The sequence below is a fragment of the Halichoerus grypus genome, chromosome 11 (assembly GCF_964656455.1).
Source record: "Halichoerus grypus chromosome 11, mHalGry1.hap1.1, whole genome shotgun sequence".
Taxonomy (NCBI): domain Eukaryota; kingdom Metazoa; phylum Chordata; class Mammalia; order Carnivora; family Phocidae; genus Halichoerus; species Halichoerus grypus.
The window spans coordinates 5,821,817-5,843,639 of NC_135722.1; the positions used below are offsets into that span (position 1 = coordinate 5,821,817).

Sequence of the window (21,823 nt, forward strand, 5' to 3'; positions counted from 1 at the left end):
TATTGAGTCCTACACTTCAATTCCAAGTGGCCATAGATTATCAGTAAATCCTACCCTTTGTTCTCTGCTCTTCTCCCAATGTTATCTCTTCTCCCCCTTAAAGGAACTATCAATTTTTCTCTCTATTCTTTCCATTGTTTTTGTACATAGAACATTCCATGCTTTTTTCTTTGCTTTTTCTTCCCCTGCCCCCATATGACTTTTGTCCTCCCTCCAGTTTACTTCACTGTTCTTCACTGTCACTGTTTGACCTACATTTTTCTTTCTATGTAACATAATGGGTAATAAAGGACTCTAGAGCCAGACTGCCTGAATTCAAATCCTGGCTCTGCAAGTTACTTAACCTCTGTACTATAGTTTCGTCAGCTATAAAATGAGAATGATGATGATAAAACCTACTTCACAAGGGCTGTTGCATGGGGTAAGTGAGTGAGTGCGTAGAAAGCACTCAGAATAGTGACTGGCATAATAAGCACTGAACCCTGCTGAAGACAGAAAAAGTAGAAAGCTAGCAAGAGAAAAAAAAGGAGAAGTTATAAAGCATACTTAATGGTATGCATCCCTATAAACATACCTAACTATAGCTAATAATAAAAATTATAGCTCTCCAAAGTTTGAAGTACTTTATCAAAATTTCCTGATTTGCTCTTCTAGTCACTTTGGAAAAGAAGGAGATAGTCAGCAAGGTTTATTATCCAGGTTTAATAGAAAAATGAAGCACAGAGGAGGAAAAAAAATGTATCTAAACTGGGCGCCTGGGTGGCTCAGTTGTTAAGCGTCTGCCTTCGGCTCAGGTCATAATCTCAGGGTCCTGGGATCGAGGTCCACATCAGGTTCCCTGTTCAGCTGGAAGCCTGCTTCTCCCTCTCCCACTCCCCCTGCTTGTGTTCCCTCTCTCGCTGTGTCTCTCTCTGTCAAATAAATAAAATCTTTAAAAAAAAAGTATCTAAACTGAATAATAAGACAGTAAGGAAGTAAAAACAAGAACCCAAAGAAAGCTCTATATCCAAGGGCTCTTAGCTATGTCACATGACCAACGTCAACTCTGTGTTAGGGACAAAGAAATCAAATCAATTCAATATTAAAAGTTGTAATCATTACCATGAAAAGAAAGAGGACCAACCATATCCTTTCATGTCCTACAGAGTAGAGGTCTCCTGAAAACATATGACAAGAGAAGCATCACTGTGCAAAAGAACAGCTTACCTTAGGGTGTACCATGACAATTTTATGTAAAAAATTCTTTATCACCAAACTATCTGTCATCAAAGTTCTGGGCTTTTCATCAACCTGTAACAATACAACAAAAACATCCACCACAAATACACAAACCCAGGAGCACAAATGAATTAAATTATGGTATTTCTTGAGGCGGTACAGTCTTGGGTGGTACAGTCAGTTGAGCATTTGACTCTTGGTTTCAGCTCAAGTCATGATCTCAGGGTGGTGAGATCAAGCCCCATGTCCGGCTCCACGTGGAGTCTACTTAAGATTCTCTCTCCCTCTCCCTCTGCCCCTCCCTGCCTCTCTAAAATAAATAAACTTTTAAATAAATAAATCTTTAAATAAATAAATAATGGTATTTCTTCCTATAAAGGTAACTTACCCCTCAGAAAGCTTTTCAGACATCCAAGGGGAAACACCTTTGGATCTAAGAATTGGACATAAAAGGCAATCTAATAATTAGGTATCATTTCTTGGGCTAAACTATTCCATGGAACTTCAGGAGACACATGAACAAAGATCAGAGCAAAACCCACAATTTCAAAACCACCTTTTGGAACAAATTTAGAAGTAATTCAGACTGGAACTAAGAAGAGTAACTCTATCTTAGCTCTACCAACCTGATGTGAGTTGATCTGTATTAAGAATGGAGTGAAAGGAGCAGACACCTTTAAAAGGAACTATTTTTCAACATCAATCCATTTATCTAATCATTTTTTTTTTTTAGGAAAAGCTGTAAAGCAAAAAGCTCACAAGTCAGAAGACCTGTGTTCTAGTACTGGCTCTATAAAAGTTACTTAAGTAACCATGAAAAAAAAAATCACTCAATTGCTCTGAATTTTGTTTACTAATCTGTAAAACAGCGATAAAAGTTACCCATTCTAGGGGCACCTGGGTGGCTTAGTCAGTTAAGTGTCTGCCTTCAGCTCTGGTCATGAGCTCAGGGTCCTGGGATCGAGCCCCATGTTGGGCTCCCTGATCAGCAGGGAGTCTGCTTTTCCCTCTCCCTCTGTGTCTCCCCATCACTTGTGCTCTCTCTCTCTCTCTAAAAAATAAATAAATAAATAAATAATCTTTAAAAAAAAAAGTTAGCCATTCCACCTCACAGAACTGTTTTAAGGATCAGATAATAATCTTTAAGTATATATTATACATGGCAACAATAGCAGATATCACTTGTTGAATGCCTACTACGTAGCAAGTATTGTGCAGGTCTTATTTCAACATTACCTCAAACAGTCCTGGAGGCAGGTACTACTATCCTTTCTTTGTAGATTGTTTTTTTAAACAAGACTCAGAGAAGTTAAGCAACTTGCCCAAGGTTACCCAGCTGTTCAGTGACAGACCCAGAATTTGATCCTAAGTCTGTCTAATACCAATTGTCCGTACTCTTTCCAATATACCCAGATACCTCCCTACAAATATAATAAAATTTATAATTTAATGAGGGCTTTCTCTATTCCAGGAATGGAGCTAAAATATCTTACTTATATTACCTCGTTTACCCCTCACAAAAGCCCTATTAGGTACATATAACCCACATTTTATGGATGAAAAAAAAAATGAGTCTCAAAGAGGTCAAACAATTTTCTCAAGGTTACCAAATCTGGCTCCAAAGCTTTAGTAATAACCACTTTCCTATAATGATTCACTATATTTAATACAGTGTCCCTAAAACCAAAGTTATAAGGAGTCTTTTAGAAAATGGGAGAGTCTAGGAAAATGAGAAGAAATAGAGTAAAAAATCAGTAAGTTCTTATTGGTGGCTCAGAGAATACAGAGCCATGTAGTAGGAACACATTAAAGAAAAAAATGGTCCTAGACCTCAACATATCATAACACAATGAGGAAGAAACAGAAAGAACAAATTACTATAATACTTTTTGTAAGTACACTGAAAATGAGATCAAGAAGTATGCAATGAGTGGGGAAAATTAGAAAGATTATTATAGAATCATTACAAAAAATTATCAGAAAAGTGGATGGGAATTATTAGAAAATTCTAGAAACAGATCTAGGATTATTCATGCATGTATATAGTAGTGATTAAACAGTAACTGCCGCATACATATCAGTCACATCCTTCATTTAAAAAATTTTACTATAGGGTCGCCTGGGTGGCTCAGTCGGTTAAGTGTCCGACTTCATCTCAGCTCAGGTCTTGATCTCAGGGTCCTGAGTTCAAGCCCTGTGTTGGGCTCCACACTGGGTGGGGAGCCTACTTTAAAAAAAAAAAAACACGGGGCGCCTGGGTGGCTCAGTCGTTAGGCGTCTGCCTTCGGCTCAGGTCATGATCCCAGGGTCCTGGGATCGAGCCTCGCATCAGGCGCCCTGCTCAGCGGGAGGCCTGCTTCTCCCTCTCCCGCTCCCCCTGCTTGTGTTCCCTTTCTCGCTGTCTCTCTCTCTGTCAAATAAATAAATAAAATCTTTAAAAAATAAAAAATAAAAAAAAAACAACTTTATTATAAAATGTTCAAATAGTAGAAAAGCAATGATCTCTTCAAAGCATTTTTTGTACTTAGCACTTACAAAACAACTTCTTGGAACAATTTCAAACTTCTGTAGCCTTGGTTATTATAGGGTACATCACAGAAAGGGCTAATTAAATCTAGCAGTAAGGCAACCAAATAAGTGAAAATTCCTTGAGCGGCTACCAGAGAGGGGCTACAATTAATAATGATGAGAGCTACCACTTACTGAACACCTGCTACATGCCAAACAGTTTATATGCAAGTAGGAAATATCCCCCATTTTATTTATGAGAATAATGAGACTAAATAAGCTGTTTAATTTGTCCAAGGTCACACATAGCTAGTTAAGTGGCAGAACTGGGATTCAAACCTAGATCTAACTTCAAAGCCCACGCAATGCTGTCTCTCCAAGAAAGTTCATTATCTGTGCATACAGCTTTCAGAATTGGATATTATGTAATCTATCATCACTTTTATGGAGCCTGACAGGCAATGCTTATGCAAACTACTGAATTACCCACTCAAAACACTGAATGGAGTTTATTATGTAACCTGGGCCTACAGAGGTAAATAAAACAATCTGAAGTTAAAGAGTTCACAGTTAAGTAGAAAAGAAAGACAAATAAATAACGTATATGCAATGTGAAAAGTCCTATGATTTACATATATTAAGAAATGCTAAAGAAATACACAAGAAGGACTGGTACCTAATCCAGACTGAGAAGATAAAGTGACCTAATACCATGTCAGCAGAGGATAGTTAACATAAAGCAAATATTCCTTTTAAAATCGACTCATAAATTATTGAAAGAGAATGAAAATATGTGTCTATGTCTACAAAGTCTTTTAAAGCCTTTTAGAGTTGGGTGTTAGAAACCCAGTACCCCAGCCTGACATACATATAGAAGCAGTGAATTTACTTAAGTGTTGTTAGGAAAACATAGATGCTGCCAGCCCTGGGCAGCAGAAACCATTACTGAATCATATGTTCCAGCCTTCACCTTTATATCACAGATAATATCAGAGCTGTTTGGTTTTTTTTAAGATTTTATTTATTTATTTGACAGAGAGCAAGCGAGAGCAGGAACACAAGCAGGGGGAGTGGGAGAGGGAGAAGCAGGCTTCCCGCTGAGCAGGGAGCCTGATGTGGGGCTCGATCCCAGGACCCTGGGATCATGACCTGAGCCAAAGGCAGGCGCTTAACGACTGAGCCACCCAGGTGCCCCAAAATTATTCTTTGTTTAAACTGGCTAAAACACATGATCTCCTTTTCTAGAACTGCTCTCCTTGGTTCACTGAAATCAGCTTTTTTTTATTGCTACTTGAAATTAATAGTTTCAAAGCTGACTAACCATTAATTGCTCCAGATTTTTTACCCATCATTCCCCTAAAGAAGATAAGGCACAGCCAGGGATATCTATTGTCGCAATACTGCACCCATTTCCTTTGACAAGGAGCATATAATTGTCCAAACACAAAGAAAGGCCTTCCAAATGCTTCTTGGGAGAATGTTTAAAGTACTCCAGTTCTGGGGCTCCTGAGTGGCTCAGTCAGTTAAGCAACTGCCTTTGGCTCAGGTCATGATCTCCAGGTCCTGGGCTCAAGCCCCTCACTGGGGTCCCTGTTCAGCGGGGAGTCAGCTTCTCCCTCTGCCCAACCTCCCCCCCCACCCCGCCGCCGCCCCGTGCTGTCACATCTCTCTTTTTTTTTTAAAGATTTTATTTATTTGACAGAGAGAGCACAAACAGGGGGAGCAGCAGAGGGAGAGGGAGAAGCAGGCTCTCTACTGAGCAGGGAGCCCAATGCGGGGCTTGATCCCAGGACCTGGGGATCATGACCTGAGCTGAAGGCAGACGCTTAACTGGCTGAGCCACCCAGGTGCCCCTAAATAAAGTCTTAAAAAAATAAAAGAAAATATTCTAATTCTTTATGTCTCCACAAACAAAGGAAAGAAAGATAGGGGATCAGAGAATTGTTAAAGGGAATGGAGAACTCAACTGTCACTCTCATAAATCTGAGCTACAAATAAATCAATGAAGATCTTTAAACCAACCTAATAAGAATGTATCCAAATAGGATCTGCACTGAGAATCCATTTTTATTTTCTTTTTCAGGAGATCCAAATTCAAATAATGGCTTGTTTCAGTGGTTCTCAAATTTATCTGCACATTAGGAATCATCTGGGATTTTTTTTCCATCTGGGATTTCAAAAATATTCCAAAGCCCAGGCCACATCAGTGTCTCCCAAAATTCACACATTGAAGCCCTTGCCCCCTATGTGACTGTACTTGGGACACAGAGCCTTAAAGACATATTAAATGAGGTCATAAACATGGAGCCCTAATCTGATAGGACAGGCGTCCTTATAAGAAGAGAAAAATACCACAGAGCTCTCTCTCCACATACAAAGGAAAGGCCATGTAAGGGAACAATGACAAGCCACTTTAATCTTAAACTTCTATGAGCCTCCAAAATTACGAGGAAATAAGTTTCTACTGTTTAACCACCCAATCCGTGGTTTGTTTGTTTTTTTAAATGACAACCTGACCAAACTAATCCAGCACCCTAGACCAATTAAATCACAACCTCTTGGAGTGGGACACAAATACCAGTATTTTGGAAGTTACCAAGTGTTTTAACATCTGCACAGAGAAGTTCGGGAACCAATGCCTTATTTCATTTCAACTTGGAACTGTGATGGACCTAGGCTTTACTGGATTTGTAGAAAAATAAGAATTAAGACATCAGTAATTTATAGAACCACAACAAAACCTACCTCAAAAATCATCTGGAATGGTGTTACCCCTGATATGTCCTGAGAATAGCTGGCTTCCTCTGAAGTCCAATTCAGTTTTGCAGAGAATCCGGGCAGTATAGATTGTATTTCTGTGTAAGAAGAAATGGCGACAAAAAGAAAAAGCAGTTTGGATAAGCACCAGAATTTCTGGAATTGTTTATTAAACTGATGAGCCAAGAAAGCATTTCCCTGATGAAAAGATTATCTGCAGAATTTAAAATATGACTGGAAATGGCTATGCATCAGCAAATTGCTTGAACATTTAGAATTACTTTATGTGGTTAAGACATTTCATCTCGTGTTTTCAATTTTTCACATTTGCTAAATCAATTTGTATGTTCAGTTAATTTCCACAAGGTCATGTCCAAAGCCAGAAATCTTCAAAGTTGATAGCTCTAGCTTATATTCTTGTAGTTTTTAATAAATTAACTCATTATTTAATAAACACAAATCCAGTGAGCGAGCTAATTTAGAACTGAAAGCAGAAAAATTCAAGAATGACCCTCTCAAGCATTTACCTAATACAGTATGTCTGCTAACAACAAACTGTATTTATAGCAGATTTTAACAAAGCAAAGGCAGTCTTTAACAAAGTAAGCAAATTCTTGCTAATTTAATTCATAAGTTAACCATTTGGTGTATTTACATACGTGGACCTAGAACTATCTTCCCACAAAGCACCAACGGGTCCTGAATCATCAAAATTGGCATCATGGTTCTTCCTTTCTGTACCTTGGCACTCATATTATAAAGGAAAAAAACAAATCTCCCATTCTATAAAATGTTATCCCTTATTTCCCCCCTAAAGTACTATTATAATAAAGAACTACAGATGAATAAAGAGAGCTTCCAGTCTCTGCAAGCTCTACCTTGTAAATGAGGTTGACAATGTTGATATTATACAAGAATTCAACTTTAAAAACCTAACAACAAAATACATCCTAATAGCACAACTTTCTCCTATAGCATTCATACTACATACCTAATAAAACTTTAACCATCTCAAAAAGTACGGATATTAACAAGATCAAGTACTAGCTATCAATCTTAATGGGTAGTATTTTTCTTGCCATTATTTGTTTTTCAAATATAATTCAGTCATAAAGCATGGGATAACATAGCAGCAAGGTTATGCTACACTGAAGTTTAGTGAACTTGGCACTGAACCAAGATGCCTTGCATCAATCTTCAGTTTTACCACTTACCAACTTTCTGACCTTAGGTGACCCCCTTTTTACTGTGATTAAATTACCTTTCTGTGAAATAAGAAAAAAACTTGTTCCTGAATCCTACCTTGTCTTTGAAGTATTGATACAGTGAAGAATGGGGAAAACATGTAGATATGTGAGAAAAAGTCTTGTCAATAACTAAATTCTCCAGAAATCTTAACAACAATTTAAATAAAATGTGCGGTGATTTGAGGGAAATCAATTTCAATTGCCTCTCTTCATACACACATACACACAAATAAAAATCCAGATGGATTGACTAGAGTTAAATGTGAAAGGCAGAACAATAAAACTAAATAAAAGCCTATTTCAAGATAAGTTGAGCATATGTTGAAACTGCATCTTCCCATTCAAACACATAAAATGATAAAACAGGTATTTTTAAGTTTTTAATTTAGAGCCTAGTTAGTTAACATACAGTGTAATATTTGTTGCAGGTGTACAATATAGTGATTCAACATCTGCACATCATCCGGTGCCCATCACAAGTGCACTCCTTAATCCCCATCACCTTTAAAACAAGTATTTCTAAAACTTAATAAATACATAATCATGGTAAGAAAAACAGAGAAAACTTTATAGACCAGAAATGGAGAGGTATATTTCCCTCATCTTCAGAAAGGAAAAAGAAAGAGAATCTACAGTGGTAGGAAAGGACCAAAGATGCACACCATATTTGGGGCTTGGACTAGGGAAAAAAACATGGGGCTAATATTGCAACAGCCACAGATTTAAGAGCAAGATCCACACAGGCCACACATAGGAGATCTAAACAAGGAACCAAAACACGAACAAAGGCCAGAGATTTTTCACCTGCCTGCCAGAGAGTTGGTTAAAGCCAAGTGATGCTAGTAGCAGCATCAATGATGAAGGTTGAGGGCCTTAACAGCTATGTCATACAAGTGGAAAAAGACTCAGAACTATATAATCTATTAAGATGCAAGAGCTTTGCATCTTGCCACTCAAGCAAAATTTGAACCAATTTATATATACATATATATAGATAAATAGATAATATATATTATATATAATCCTGCAAGATTAGAGCTCAGCAACAGAGAACCTCCTACTGGAAGTCTGTCAACGCAGGATGTGTTCAAAACAAATAAATAATGGACAATTAACTCTAAACTAAAAGTTACCAACCAACAAAGATCAATACCATGAAAAATGTGACACATATCAACTAATAAAACTTGTACATGAGGAGGGACGCCTGGGTGGCTCAGTCGGTTAAGCGTCTGCCTTCGGCTCAGGTCATGATCCCAGGGTCCTGGGATCGAGTCCCACATCCAGCTCCCTGCTTGGCAGGGAGCGTGCCTCTCCCTCTGCCTGCTCGGCCTGCCCCTTCCCCTGTTTGTGTGCGCTCTCTCTGACAAATAAATAAAATCTTTAGAAACACCAACTTATACATGAGGAAACAGAATTAACAAAACAATCTGAAAAGGAAACTATCAACAAACCAAAAGGCAACCTATTCTAACTAAAATTTAAATTAAAAAAATTAAATTAGAGGGCACCTGGGTGGCTCAGTCGGTTAAGCGGCTGCCTTTGGCTCAGGTCATGATCCCAGGGTCCTGGGATCGAGCCCCGCATCGGGCTCCCTGCTCGGCGGAGAGCCTGCTTCTCCCTCTCCCTCTGTCTGCCGCTCTGCCTACTTGTGCCATCTCTGTTAAATAAATAAAAATCTTAAAAAAAAAAATTAAATTAGGGTCACCTGGGTGGCTCAGATGGTTAAGCATCTGCCTTCGGCTCAGGTCATGATCTCAGGGTCCTGGGATCGAGCCCCGCATCGGGCTCCCTGCTTGGCAGGAAGCCTGCTTCTCCCTCTCCCTCTACTGTTTCCCCTGCTTGTGCTCTCTTGCTCTAATAAATAAATAAAATCTTAAAAAAAAAAATTAAATTAAAAAGGCAACCTACTGAATGAAAGGAGATATTTACAAATGATATGCCTGATAAGGGGTTGAAATCCAAAATAAATAAAGAACAATACCAAAAAACCCACAAATAATTCAATTAAAAATGGGCAGAAGACCTGAATAGACATTTTTCCAAATAAAACATACAGATAGCCAACAGACACATGAAAAGATGTTCAACATCACTCATCATCAAGGAAATGCAAATCAAAACCACAGTAAAATATCACCTTACACCTGTCAGAATGGCTCAAATGAAAAGAAAGAAATAATGTGGCAGGAATATGGACAAAAAGGAACTCTCATGCACTGTTTGTGGGAAAGTAAATTGGTATATCCACTGTTGAAAACAATATGGAGTTTCCTCAAAAAATTAAAAGTAGAACTACCATATGATCCAATAATTCCACTACTGGATATTTACACAAAGAAAAGGAAAAAACTAATTTAAAAAAGTATGCACCACTATGTTTACTGCAGCATTATTTACAATGGCCAAGATACGGAAGCAACCCAAGTGTCCATTGACAGATGAATGAATAAAGATGTGGTACACACACACACACACACACACACACACACACACACACACACACAGTGGAATATTACACAGCCATAAAAATCACATCCATTTGTGACAACATGGATGGTACTCTAAGTGAAATAAGTTAGACTGAGAAAGACAAATACCATATAAATTTCATTCATAACTGGAATCTAAAAAACAAAAAGAATCATAAATAAAAGAGAACAAAATGATGGTTGCTAGAGGGGAGGGGGATGGGAGATGGGCAAAATGGGTGATGGGGAATAACAGTTACAGGCTACTGGTTATGGAATGAATAGGTTATGGAAATAAAAGGCACAGCATAGGGAATATAGTCAATGATGTTGTAATAGTGTTGTATGGTGACAGATGGGAGCTACACTTGTGCTGAGCATAGCATAACATATACAGATGTTCAGTCACCATGCCGTATACCTGAAACTAATGTAACACTGTGTGTCAACTATACTCAAAAAAATTTTTCAAAAAAGAATATACTGCCATCGATTAAACAGAAAGCTTAAGGGGGGAAAACCCTGTTAGAAATTTTAGAAATTAAAGATACAGTATTTGAAATGAAAATGTTATGGAAGGCAGATTAGTGACTGTCTGTGACTAAAGAACACATTTAAAAAAAGGTAGTACTTGGGGGCGCCTGGGTGGCTCAGTTGGTTAAGCGTCTGCCTTCGGCTCAGGTCATGATCCCAGGGTCCTGGGATTGAGCCCCACATCGGGCTCCCTACTCGGCGGGAAGCCTGCTTCTCCCTCTTCCCCACTTGTGTTCCCTCTCTCACTGTGTCTCTCTCTGTCAAATGAATGAATAAAATCTTTAAAAAAAAAAAAAAAGAAGATAGTACTTGAATCTTTCATAGCAGCATGATTCATAGTAGGCAACAGTGGAAACAACCTAAGTGTCCATCAAAAATAAACAGATTAACAAAATATGCAATATTGTTCAGCCATAAAAATAAATTAAGTACTGTTACATGCTACAACATGGATGAATCTGGAAAACATTATGCTTAATGAAAGAAGCCAGACAAGGGACACCTGGGTGGCTCAGTTGGCTAAGCGTCTGCCTTTGGCTCAGGTCATGATCCCAGGGTCCTGGGATTGAGCCCTGCATCAGGCTCCCTGCTCAGAGAGGAGCCTGCTTCTCCTTCTCCCTCTGCCATTCCCCCCACTTGTACTCTCTGGCTCTTTCTATCTCTCTGTCAAATAAATAAAATAGAAAGAAACAAACAAACAAAAAAACAAAGAAAGAAAGACAGACAAAAAAGGCTACATATTATATTATTTCATTTATATGAAATGTCCAAAATAGGCAAATCCATAAAGACATTAAGGATAGATCTTAAAAAGACACTAAAAAATTTAAATAAAAAAATAGGCCCAGAGGCCCCTGGGTGGCTCAGTCGGTTAAGTGTCTGCCTTCGGCTCAGGTCATGATCTCAGGGTCCTGGGATCGAGCTCCGCATCAGGCTCCCTGCTCCGCGGGAAGCCTGCTTCTCCCTCTCCCATTCCCCCTGCTTGTGTTCCCTCTCTCGCTGTGTCTCTCTCTGTCAAATAAATAAAATCTTTAAAAAAAAATAAAAAAATAAAAAATAAAAAATAGGTCCAGAATAAATAACAACTGAGAATTATAACAAAGACAGATGTAAGTACAGTTTGAATAAATTTACCAAATGCCAAGCATAATAAATTTCTTTAAAAAAAAAGGCACAAAAAAGTCACAGAGCTGAACATATCACAATGAAACCCAGAATAACAAAGATAAAGAGAAAATCCTAAACTCTACAAAAGAGAAGGAAATTATCTCAAAGAAACCTGAGTTAGACTTCTCATTGGCAATACTAGATGCCAGAAAATTAAGTACTATCGTCAAAGACCAGAAAAAAATTAACTTTGAATCTGGACTTTTAAGAGAATCAAACCATCGGGGCGCCTGGGTGGTTCAGTTGGTTGAGTGACTGCCTTCGGCTCAGGTCATGATCCTGGAGTCCTAGGATCAAGTCCCGCATTGGGTTTCCTGCTCAGCAGGGAGTCTGCTTCTCCCTCTGACCCTCCCCTGTCTCATGTTCTCTCTCTCTCTCTCTCTCTCTCGCAAATAAATAAAATCTTAAAAAAAAAAAGTTTAAAAAAAAGAGAATCAAACCATCATTAAAGACTGAGAAACTTTAAATGTTATGTTCTACAAGCTCTTGATGAAAGAACTAAATAAACCAGCAATGGGGTGCCTGGGTGGCTCAGTCGTTAAGCATCTGCCTTCGGCTCAGGTCATGATCCCAGGGTCCTGGGATCGAGCCCCGCATCGGGCTCCCTGCTCCGCGGGAAGCCTGCTTCTCCCTCCCCCACTCCCCCTGCTTGTGTTCCCTCTCTCGCTGTGTCTCTCTCTGTCAAATAAATAAATAAAATCTTTAAAAAAAATAAATAAATAAACCAGCATTACCACTCAAAAACGAGTTTAAACTTGCACCTTTTTTGGGGCACCTGGGTGGCTCAGGCTGTTAAGCATCTGTCTTTGGCTCAGGTCATGATCCCAGGGTCCTGGGATCGAACCCCACATTGGGCTCCCTGCTCAGTGGGGAGTCTGCCTTGCCCTCTCCCTCTGCCCCTCCCCCCTGCTCATGTTCTCTCTCTCTCTCTCAAATAAATAAATAAAATCTTTAAAAATTTTTTGCACCTTTTTGCTGAGATACTGTGGGGATAAGGAAGAAAGAATTATATCATCAACAATATCAAACTATCTCTTCACTTAACTCCTCAACTTTTAAAGATGAAGTAGCAAAATTTCAATCATGTGGCAATGTGAACATACATCAAAACAATATACTGAAATTTCTCTGTCCAGCAATGATGAAATAACAGGTACCAAATCAGCCCTCCCACCAAAAGCTACTATAAAACATATGAGTCAGCTGTTTTCAGGCACTGGATAAGATGTAGCCCAAGACTGTGATCCCTGACAAAGGAAAAACTCCTGAGGTGAATTATACGATTGCCCTGGATGTCTACCTGTGGAAATTTTATTGTCCACTGAGCAGGGACCCAGAACTCAAGCAGAGTACAGTGGTTCCAGTAAGCTGAGGAGACACAGAACAGAGTTCAGAGTTGCAAAAGTACCTGGAATCTACAAGGCAGAGCACTGGAGGGGAGGGACCTATGCAGAAGTGGGTACTGAAAGTCTGTGTGGGAGCTCCCCATGAGTCCTTGGCCAAAAGGTGGACTATGCACGTAGAGGTGAGACTATATAAAATTCTCCAGAGAGCAGGTGCAGTGGAGTTGAGAATGGAACAAGATATAAGTGGTCAAGCAGTGCTAGAAAATGTTGGCTTTCAGGTCCAACCAGAATGGAGAGACCTTGATAAAACTGATGGTATCCAGCTAAGAGGCCAAAAAGGTAAGGCTTTAGAAGGAAAAAAAAAACAACAAAACACTTTGTAGATGGAAATCTGCTCCTGATCTAACCTAAAAAATACAGAAACAAAAAAAACCAAGCCTCAACAAGATCCACAGAAAAGATAATTTGGAGGTTGAGTGGTATCCAACTCTATCCAAGTTAGAGGAGTTTGGAAAATGACTTGGGTTTCTACATATCAACTCTATAAAATGTACAAAAACAAGCCAACACAAGGTTAAGGTGATTAGCCTGCTAGAACAAAAATCAACACTTCAGAGGTAAAACCGAATATAAAATATGAACACATTACCCAATATAAAATAATGATTTACTAGACATGCAAAGAAAAAAAATGTAACTTGCAAGAAAAAAGGCAGTAAAAAAACCAAGCCTGTAATAGATGTTACATTTAGGAGAGACTTTAAAGTACAAACTAGTATAAATATGTTCAAAGACAAAGTTAGTTTAAATGAGTCAACTAATAGGAAATATCAGCAGAGAAATGTACACTGTAAAAAAGAACCAAATGGAAATTCTACAACTGAACAGTTCAATAATTGAAATGAAGAATTTTCTGGACAGTTTAATAGATTAGATATGAAAGAAGAATCAGTGAAATTATTGAAAACAAAGAAAATTATCCAATCCGAACAGCAGAGGAAAAGAGATTGAAGAAAAATGAATAGTATCTTAGAGACCTATAGAACAATACCAACCAATCACAAACATGTATAATGCAAGTTCCAGAAGGAAAAGAAAGTGGAATGGGACAGGAAAAATATGAAAAACTCATGGATAAAATTTTTTTAATTTCATGAAAACTATTAAGATGTGAAAAGCTCAGCAAACCCCAAGCAGGATAAATGCAAAGAAAATCACACCTAAGATAATGGACAAAATGATTTAAAAAAAAAAAAAAGAAGTTTTTTTTTTTTTTTTTGACAGAGAGAGACACAGTGAGAGAGGGAACACAAGCAGGGGGAGTAGGAGGGGGGAAGCAGGCTTCCCGCAGAGCAGGGAGCCCAATGCGGGGCTCGATCCTAAGACCCTGAGATAATGACCTGAGCTGAAGGCAGACGCTCAACAACTGAGCCACCCAGGTGCCCCTAAAGAATCTTGAAACAAGCTGGGGGAAAAAGCACATTTTACATACAGAGGAACTATAATATGAATTACAGGTGACTTCTTCTGAGAAACAATGGAGGCCAGAAGACAATGGAATGACATTTTTTAAAACACTGTTAAGCGGGCGCCTGGGTGGCTCAGTTGTTAGGTGTCTGCCTTTGGCTCAGGTCATGGTCCCGGGGTGCTGGGATTGAGTCCCACATTGGGCTCCCTGCTCGGCGGAAGGCCTGCTTCTCCCTCTCCCACTCCCCCTGCTTGTGTTCCCTCTCTTGCTGTGTCTGTCAAAAAAAAAAAAATCTTTGAGGAAGAAAAAAAAACACTGTTAAGCTAGAATTTCAAATCCACTGAAACATCCTTTTAAAACAAGGGTAAGATAAAGACATTTTTTTTTTTTTTTAAGATTTTATTTATTTATTTGAGAGAGAGAGAATGAGAGACAGAGAGCACGAGAGGGAAGAGGGTCAGAGGGAGAAGCAGACCCCCCGCTGAGCAGGGAGCCTGATGCGGGACTCGATCCCAGGACTCCAGGATCACGACCTGAGCCGAAGGCAGTGGCTTAACCAACTGAGCCACCCAGGCGCCCAGATAAAGACATTTTAATTGTTAGGTTTTTTAAAGATTTTATTTATTTGTGTGAGAGAGAGAGAGAGCATGAGCTGAGAGAGGAGCAGAGGGAGAGGGAGAAGCATACTCCCCACTGAGCAGTGAGCCCGATGCAGAGTTCGATCCCAGGACCCCAGGATCATGACCTGAGCCCAAGGCAGACGCTTAACCGATTGAGCCACCCAGGCACCCCAAGATAAAGACGTTTTAAGATAAACAGAGGATTAAATAATTTGTTGGCAGAAGTCTTGACTACAAGAAATGTTAAAGGATGTTCTTTAGGCTGAAGAAGAAAACCCAGAAGGAAGGAAGAAATGAAGAGCACCATAAATAAATAAGTGGGTAAATACAAAAGATACTTTTTTTTTTTCATATTTTTCCTAACATACAACTAACAGTTTAAAGCAAAAACAGTAACGTTGTAAGACAGGAATTATAACATCTGAGAACACTCAAAATAGGACAGAAAATAGTACTGAATTATAACACCCCAAATGAAATAAATATCCACAAGCTCATCTTGATATAAATAACTGGATTAATAAATAAAAGGTGAAGAAGGAATAGCTCTTCCTTAAAGATAAATTCCAATAAATAAATGTAGAAGAAATGAGGACATAGGAAATCACAAAATACTACAGTAATAATTGCTGCAGGCAAGATGCACCAATGAATACTAAATTACTGGACAAACATTTAAGGAAAAACAAGTTATCTGCAAAGTCTCATACTATTTCCCCCAAATATTTAAAAATTACAAAAAGTAACTCCACTTTGAATCAAGGTCATGAAAGAAAAAGGAAGACTGAGAAACTGTCACAGACTGAAAGAGATTAATAAAACAGAACAACTAAATGCAAAATGCGAGATCCTGTAATGGACCCAGGAACCAAAAAAGAACATTAGTAGAAAAACTAGTTAAATCTTAATCAAGTCTGTAGTTTAGTTAATACTATTTTACCAATGTTAATTTCTCAACTTCGGTAACTGCACTACAGGTATTTAAAGTATCAACTGTAGGGGAAGCTGGATGAAGAGTATGTAAGAATTCTTTGTATTGTTTTTGCAATTCTTCTGTAAGTCTAAAATTATTTTCAAATTAAAAATGTAAATGCTTGGGGCGCCTGGGTGGCTCAGTCGATAAGCGTCTGCCTTCGGCTTGGGTCATGGTCCCAGGGTCCTGGGATAAGAGTCCCGCATCGGGCTCCCTGCTCAGCGGAGAGCCTGCTTCTCCCTCTCCCACTCCCCCTGCTTGTGTTCCCTCTCTTGCTGCGTCTCTGTCAAATAAATAAATAAAATCTTTAAAAAAATAAATACTAGAAAAATGTAAATGCTCTGCAAAAGAATGAAACTGGACCACTATTTTACACCATACACGAAAATTAATTCAAAATGGATTAAAGACCTAAATGTAAGACCTGAAATCATAAAACTCCTAGAAGAAAACAGGAAGCTCCTTGATATTGGTCTTGGGGATTATTTTTTGGGATTTCACACCAAAAACAAAGGCAACAAAAATAAAAATAAGCAAGTGCAACTACATCAAACTAAAATCTTCTGCAGAGCTAAGGAAACTATCAACAAAATGAAAAGGCAACTTACTGAATGTGAGAAAAAACTGCAAATCATGTATCTCATATGGAGTTAATATCTGTAATATATAAAGAACTCATACAGGGGCGCCTGGGTGGCTCAGTCGTTAAGCGTCTGCCTTCGGCTCAGGTCGTGATCCCAGGGTCCTGGGATCGAGCCCCACATTGGGCTCCCTGCTCCGCGGGGAAGCCTGCTTCTCCCTCTCCTACTCCCCCTGCTTGTGTTCCCTCTCTATGTCTCTCCCTGTCAAATAAATAAATAAAATATTTAAAAAAAAAAAAAAAAGAACTCATACAAATCAACAGCAAAGGGGTGCCTGGGTGACTCAGATGGTTAGGCATCTGCCTTCGGCTCGGGTCATGGTCCCAGGGTCCTGGGATCAAGCCCCACATCAGGCTTGGTGGGGAGCCTGCTTCTCCCTCTCCCTCTACTGTTCCCCCTGCTTGTGCTCTCTTGCTCTCTCTGTCAAATAAATGGGTAGAATCTTTAAAAAAAAAAAACAAAAAACAAAAAAACAAATCAATAGCAAAAACCCAATCTGATTTAAAAATGGGCAAAGGATATGAATAGACATTTTTCCAAAGACGACATACAGATGGCCAATAATTATTGTACATGAAAAGATGCTCAACATCACTAATCATCAGGGAAATGCAAATCAAAACCACAATGAGCTATCACCTCACACTTGTCAGGATGGCTATTACCAAAAAGATAAGAAATAATAAAGTGTTGCAAGGATATGGAGAAAAGTGAACCCTTGTGCGCTAAAGAGAATGTAAACTGCTGAAACCACTATGAAAAAGAGTGAAGAGTCCTCAGAAAATTAACAATATAACTACCATATGATCCAGCAATTCCGCTTCTGGGTATTTATCTAAAGACAACGAAAACATTAATTTGAAAACATAAATGCACACACATGTTCACTACAGCATTATTTACAATGGCCAAGACATGGAAACCACCTAAGCTTCCACTAGTGGATGAATGGATAAAGAAAACGTGGCACGCACGCATGCGCGCACACACACACACACACACACACACACACACACACTGGAATATTATTGAGCCTTTAGAAAAATGAAATCTTGCCATTAGTGACGACACAGATGAACCTTGAGGACATTATGCTAAGTGAAGTCAGACATAGAAAGACAAATATTGGGGCGCCTGGGTGGCTCAGTCGTTAAGGGTCTGCCTTCAGCTCAGGTCATGATCCCAGTGTCCTGGGATCGAGCCCCGCATCGGGCTCCCTGCTCAGCGGGAAGCCTGCTTCTCCCTCTCCCACTCCCCCTGCTTGTGTTCCCTCTCTAGCTGTGTCTCTCTTTGTCAAATAAACAAATAAAATCTTTTTTAAAAAAAAGACAAATATCATATGATCTCACTTATACATGGAATCTTAAAGAAAAAAATGAGAGGCATCTGGGTGGTTGTAGGTTAAGGGTCTGCCTTTGGCTCAGGTCATGATCCCAGGGTCCTGGGATGGAACCCTATGTTGGGCTCCCTGCTCAGTGGGGAGTCTGCTACTCCCTCTCCCTCTGCCCTTCCCCTCTCCCCCCTGCTTGTGCACGCTCTCTCAACTAAATAAAATCTTAAAAAGAAAAAAGAGAAAAAGAAAAACATGAGCTTATAGATACAAAGAACAAATTGATAGTTCCCAGGAGGGGGGGTGTGGAGGTGGTAAGGGGGTCAAAAGATACAAACTTCCAGTCATAAAGTAAGTAAGTCAAGAGAATGTAATGTACACCATGGTGACTACAGTTAATATTATACTGCACATTTGAAAGTTGCTAAAACAATAGACCTTAAGTTATCATTATGATAAAAAAATTTTTATCTATATATGGTGATGGATGTTAACTAGACTTATTGTAGTGATCATTTCACAATGTATACAAATGTGAAATCATTATGTTGTATACCTGAAACTAATATAATGTTATACATCAATAATACCTCAATTAAAAAAATTTTCGTCATTGGATTTTTGGTGCTTTTATAAAAAAAAAAATCAAGTAACCACATAAGAATGGGCCTATTTCTGGACTCTATTCTTTCTCACTTTTCTGTCTTTATGCCAATTCGACACTGTCTTAATTACTGTAGTCTTATAGAAAGTACTTTGCAGGGTAGCTTAAGCCCTCCAGTAATGTTCTTTTTCAAGTTTGTTTTATTTTAGCTCCTTTCCATTTACATATATTTTCCCTGTTTTGTTGTTGTTGTTTTGTTTGTTTTAAAGATTTTACTTATTTTTTGAGAGAGAGAGCATGAGCCGGGGGAGAGAGAGAATCTCAAGCAGACTCCCCGCTAAGTGCAGAGCCTGACATGTGGCTCAATCTCTCCAGCCGGAGATCATGACCTGAGCAGAAATCAAGAGTCAGATGCTTAACTGACTGAGCCACCCAGGTGCCCCTTATTTGTTTATCTTTTAAGTAGGTTCCACACCCAGTATGGAGCCCAACACGGGGCTTGAACTCATGACCCTGAGATCAAGACCTGAGCTGAGATCAAGAGTTGGATGCTCAACCAACTGAGCCACCCAGATTCTTTATTTTCCTTGTTTTTAAAAAATTAATAATTTTTGGAGACTTCTGGGGAAGAGGGCAGAGTAGGAGGATCCTAGGCTTACCTTGTCCCAAAGATACACCTAGATAACACCCACATCAGTATAAATAACCTAGAAAATGACCCGAACACTGGTAGCACAGACAGCTAAATGCAGAAAAGACACCACATCAAAGAGGGTAGGAAGGGCAGAAAAGGTTGAGAGCCAAAATGACCCAGAGGACTGTCCATGGGAGGGAGGGACACCAGGGCATAGAGAGGGGAGACAAGACCCCATGCCAGGCACCCCAGGCACAAGCAACCTGTACTAGGAAGACAAATCCCCATAACAACTGGCTTTGAAAACCAGAGGGGCCTAATTTCACAAGTTCTTACAATCTGTAGGGCTTAATGCCTGGAACTTTAAAAATCAGCAGCTGAGCTCTGGGAGAGCTGGAAGGGATAGGAAACCGAGTTACCATCCTTAAAGAGAGAGCACAACAAATAGCCCTGCTGAGATACAGCATTGAAACCGCAGGGGTTTTTTTGTTTTGTTTTGTTTTTTAATGATTATTTATTTATTTATTTGACAGAGAGAGAGAGAGAGACAGCCAGAGAGGGAACACAAGCAGGGGGAGTGGGAGATGGAGAAGCAGGCTTCCCGCTGAGCAGGGAAGCCTGATGCGGGGCTTGATTCCAGGACCCTGGGATCATGATCTGAGCTGAAGGCAGATGCTTAATGACTGAGCCACCCAGGCGCCCCTGAAACAGCAGTTTGAAAAACACTTGAGACTTCTCCAAGAATAAAAGAGCTGGGGTGGGCTGGGTGGCTCAGTAGGTTAAATGTCTGACTTCAGCTCAGGTCATGATCTCAGGGTCCTGGAATTGAGCCCCACATCGAGCTCCCTTCTCCCTCTCCCTCTCCCTCTGTCCCTCCCCCTGTTCACACTCTCTCTAAAATAAGTAAATCTTAAAAAAAAAAAAAAAAGAAGAAAAGAGCTGGCAGGCACCATTTCCCTCCCCTAAACTCCCAGCCTAAATACAGAGACTCCTGCAAGAACCAGCAGAGAGCAAACACTTCCCACCTAGCTTGCTAACAGCATGTCTCACCCCCAGGATTCTCCTGCTGAAGTGCCCCCCCTCCATCCTGGCCTGGGCAGGAGTTTTTCACAGTGGCTGCAGGTCTATTCTTACAGCAGACCGGAAGACCTTGCTTGCACCATGGGCCCTGCCCCTGTATTCTCCTGTGGACACACCCCCTTCAACAACACATCCTTGGCAGGAGCCCATCCAGAGTGGTGCCAAAACCCTGGCAGTGTGCAAGCAGTCCCTGGAGGGGCTAGCACAACTCCAAAGTGACTCCTGACCTGAAGAGAGGGGAAGATAACCACACACACCAGTCTGACTGCAGCTGGTCTGACTGCAGGCCCCACCCACCAACAAAAACTTCTCAGGACAACACAGGGAAGTGCCCTACAGTTCGGGGCTGCCACAGCTCTGGCAAATGCCTGGTCAGACTCAACTCAAACCCAAGGTGGCCCCACCCTGGCCCACTAACACAGGAACCAAACACTGCCTACAAAAGGCAAAGAGAGCCATTGCAGAAGACTGGACTGAAGGCAAATGCAGCTCAGCAACAACAGTAGGGCAACACACAACACCCATAGCAGACACCCCTGAAGTGCCAGGTTCTGGTGAACAGGGGATACTGCACTACAGGGTACTATAGGACCTCTTCTGCATAAGGCCACTAATTTCAAGAGCAAGAGACATAGTTGACTTTCCTAACACATAGAAACAGACACAGAATTAGACAAAATGAGGAGACATAAGAATATGTCCCAAATTAAAGAACAGGACAAAATCACAGCAAAAGAGCTAAACGAAATGGAGATAAGTAATACACCTGATAGAGAATTTAAAATAATGGTCATAAAGATAATCAGTGGATTTTAGAAAAGAGTAGAGGTCTTCAGTGAGACCCTCAGCAAAGTGAAAGAGAACATAAAAGAAGAACCAATCAGAGACAAAGAACTCAATAACTGAAATTAAAAATATTCTAGAGGGAATAAATAGTAGACTATAGTAAGTAGAATAATGGATCAGTGACCTGGAGGAAGAGTAATGGAAAGCAATCAAGCTGCACAGGAGAGAGAAAAAATAATAATAATAAATGAAAATAGGCTTAAGGGAACTCTGCAACACCATCAAGCATAATAATATTTGCACTACAGGGGTCCTAGAAGGAGAAGAGAGAGAAAGGGGGCAGAAAACTTATCTGAAGAAATGATGGCTGAAAACTTCCTGAATCTGGGAAGGAAACAGAAATCCAGATCCAGGAGGTACAGAGACCTCCCCCCCCACC

The 21,823-nt window shown here is 39.8% G+C and overlaps 1 protein-coding gene across 2 annotated transcripts in view; it reads right to left on the reverse strand.

Annotated features, from left to right (window-relative positions):
• The window catches only part of TOP6BL (TOP6B like initiator of meiotic double strand breaks), a 101,364-nt gene that overhangs the window by 38,680 nt on the left and 40,861 nt on the right, over positions 1-21,823 (reverse strand). For both annotated transcript variants that reach the window (XM_036121470.2, XM_078057747.1), the window contains exons 4-5: positions 6,472-6,581; positions 1,207-1,290 (exon numbers count right to left, since the gene is read on the reverse strand). In XM_036121470.2, coding sequence (XP_035977363.1) covers positions 1,207-1,290; positions 6,472-6,581 — 194 coding nt within the window. The remainder of the gene's footprint in view (positions 1-1,206; positions 1,291-6,471; positions 6,582-21,823) is intronic.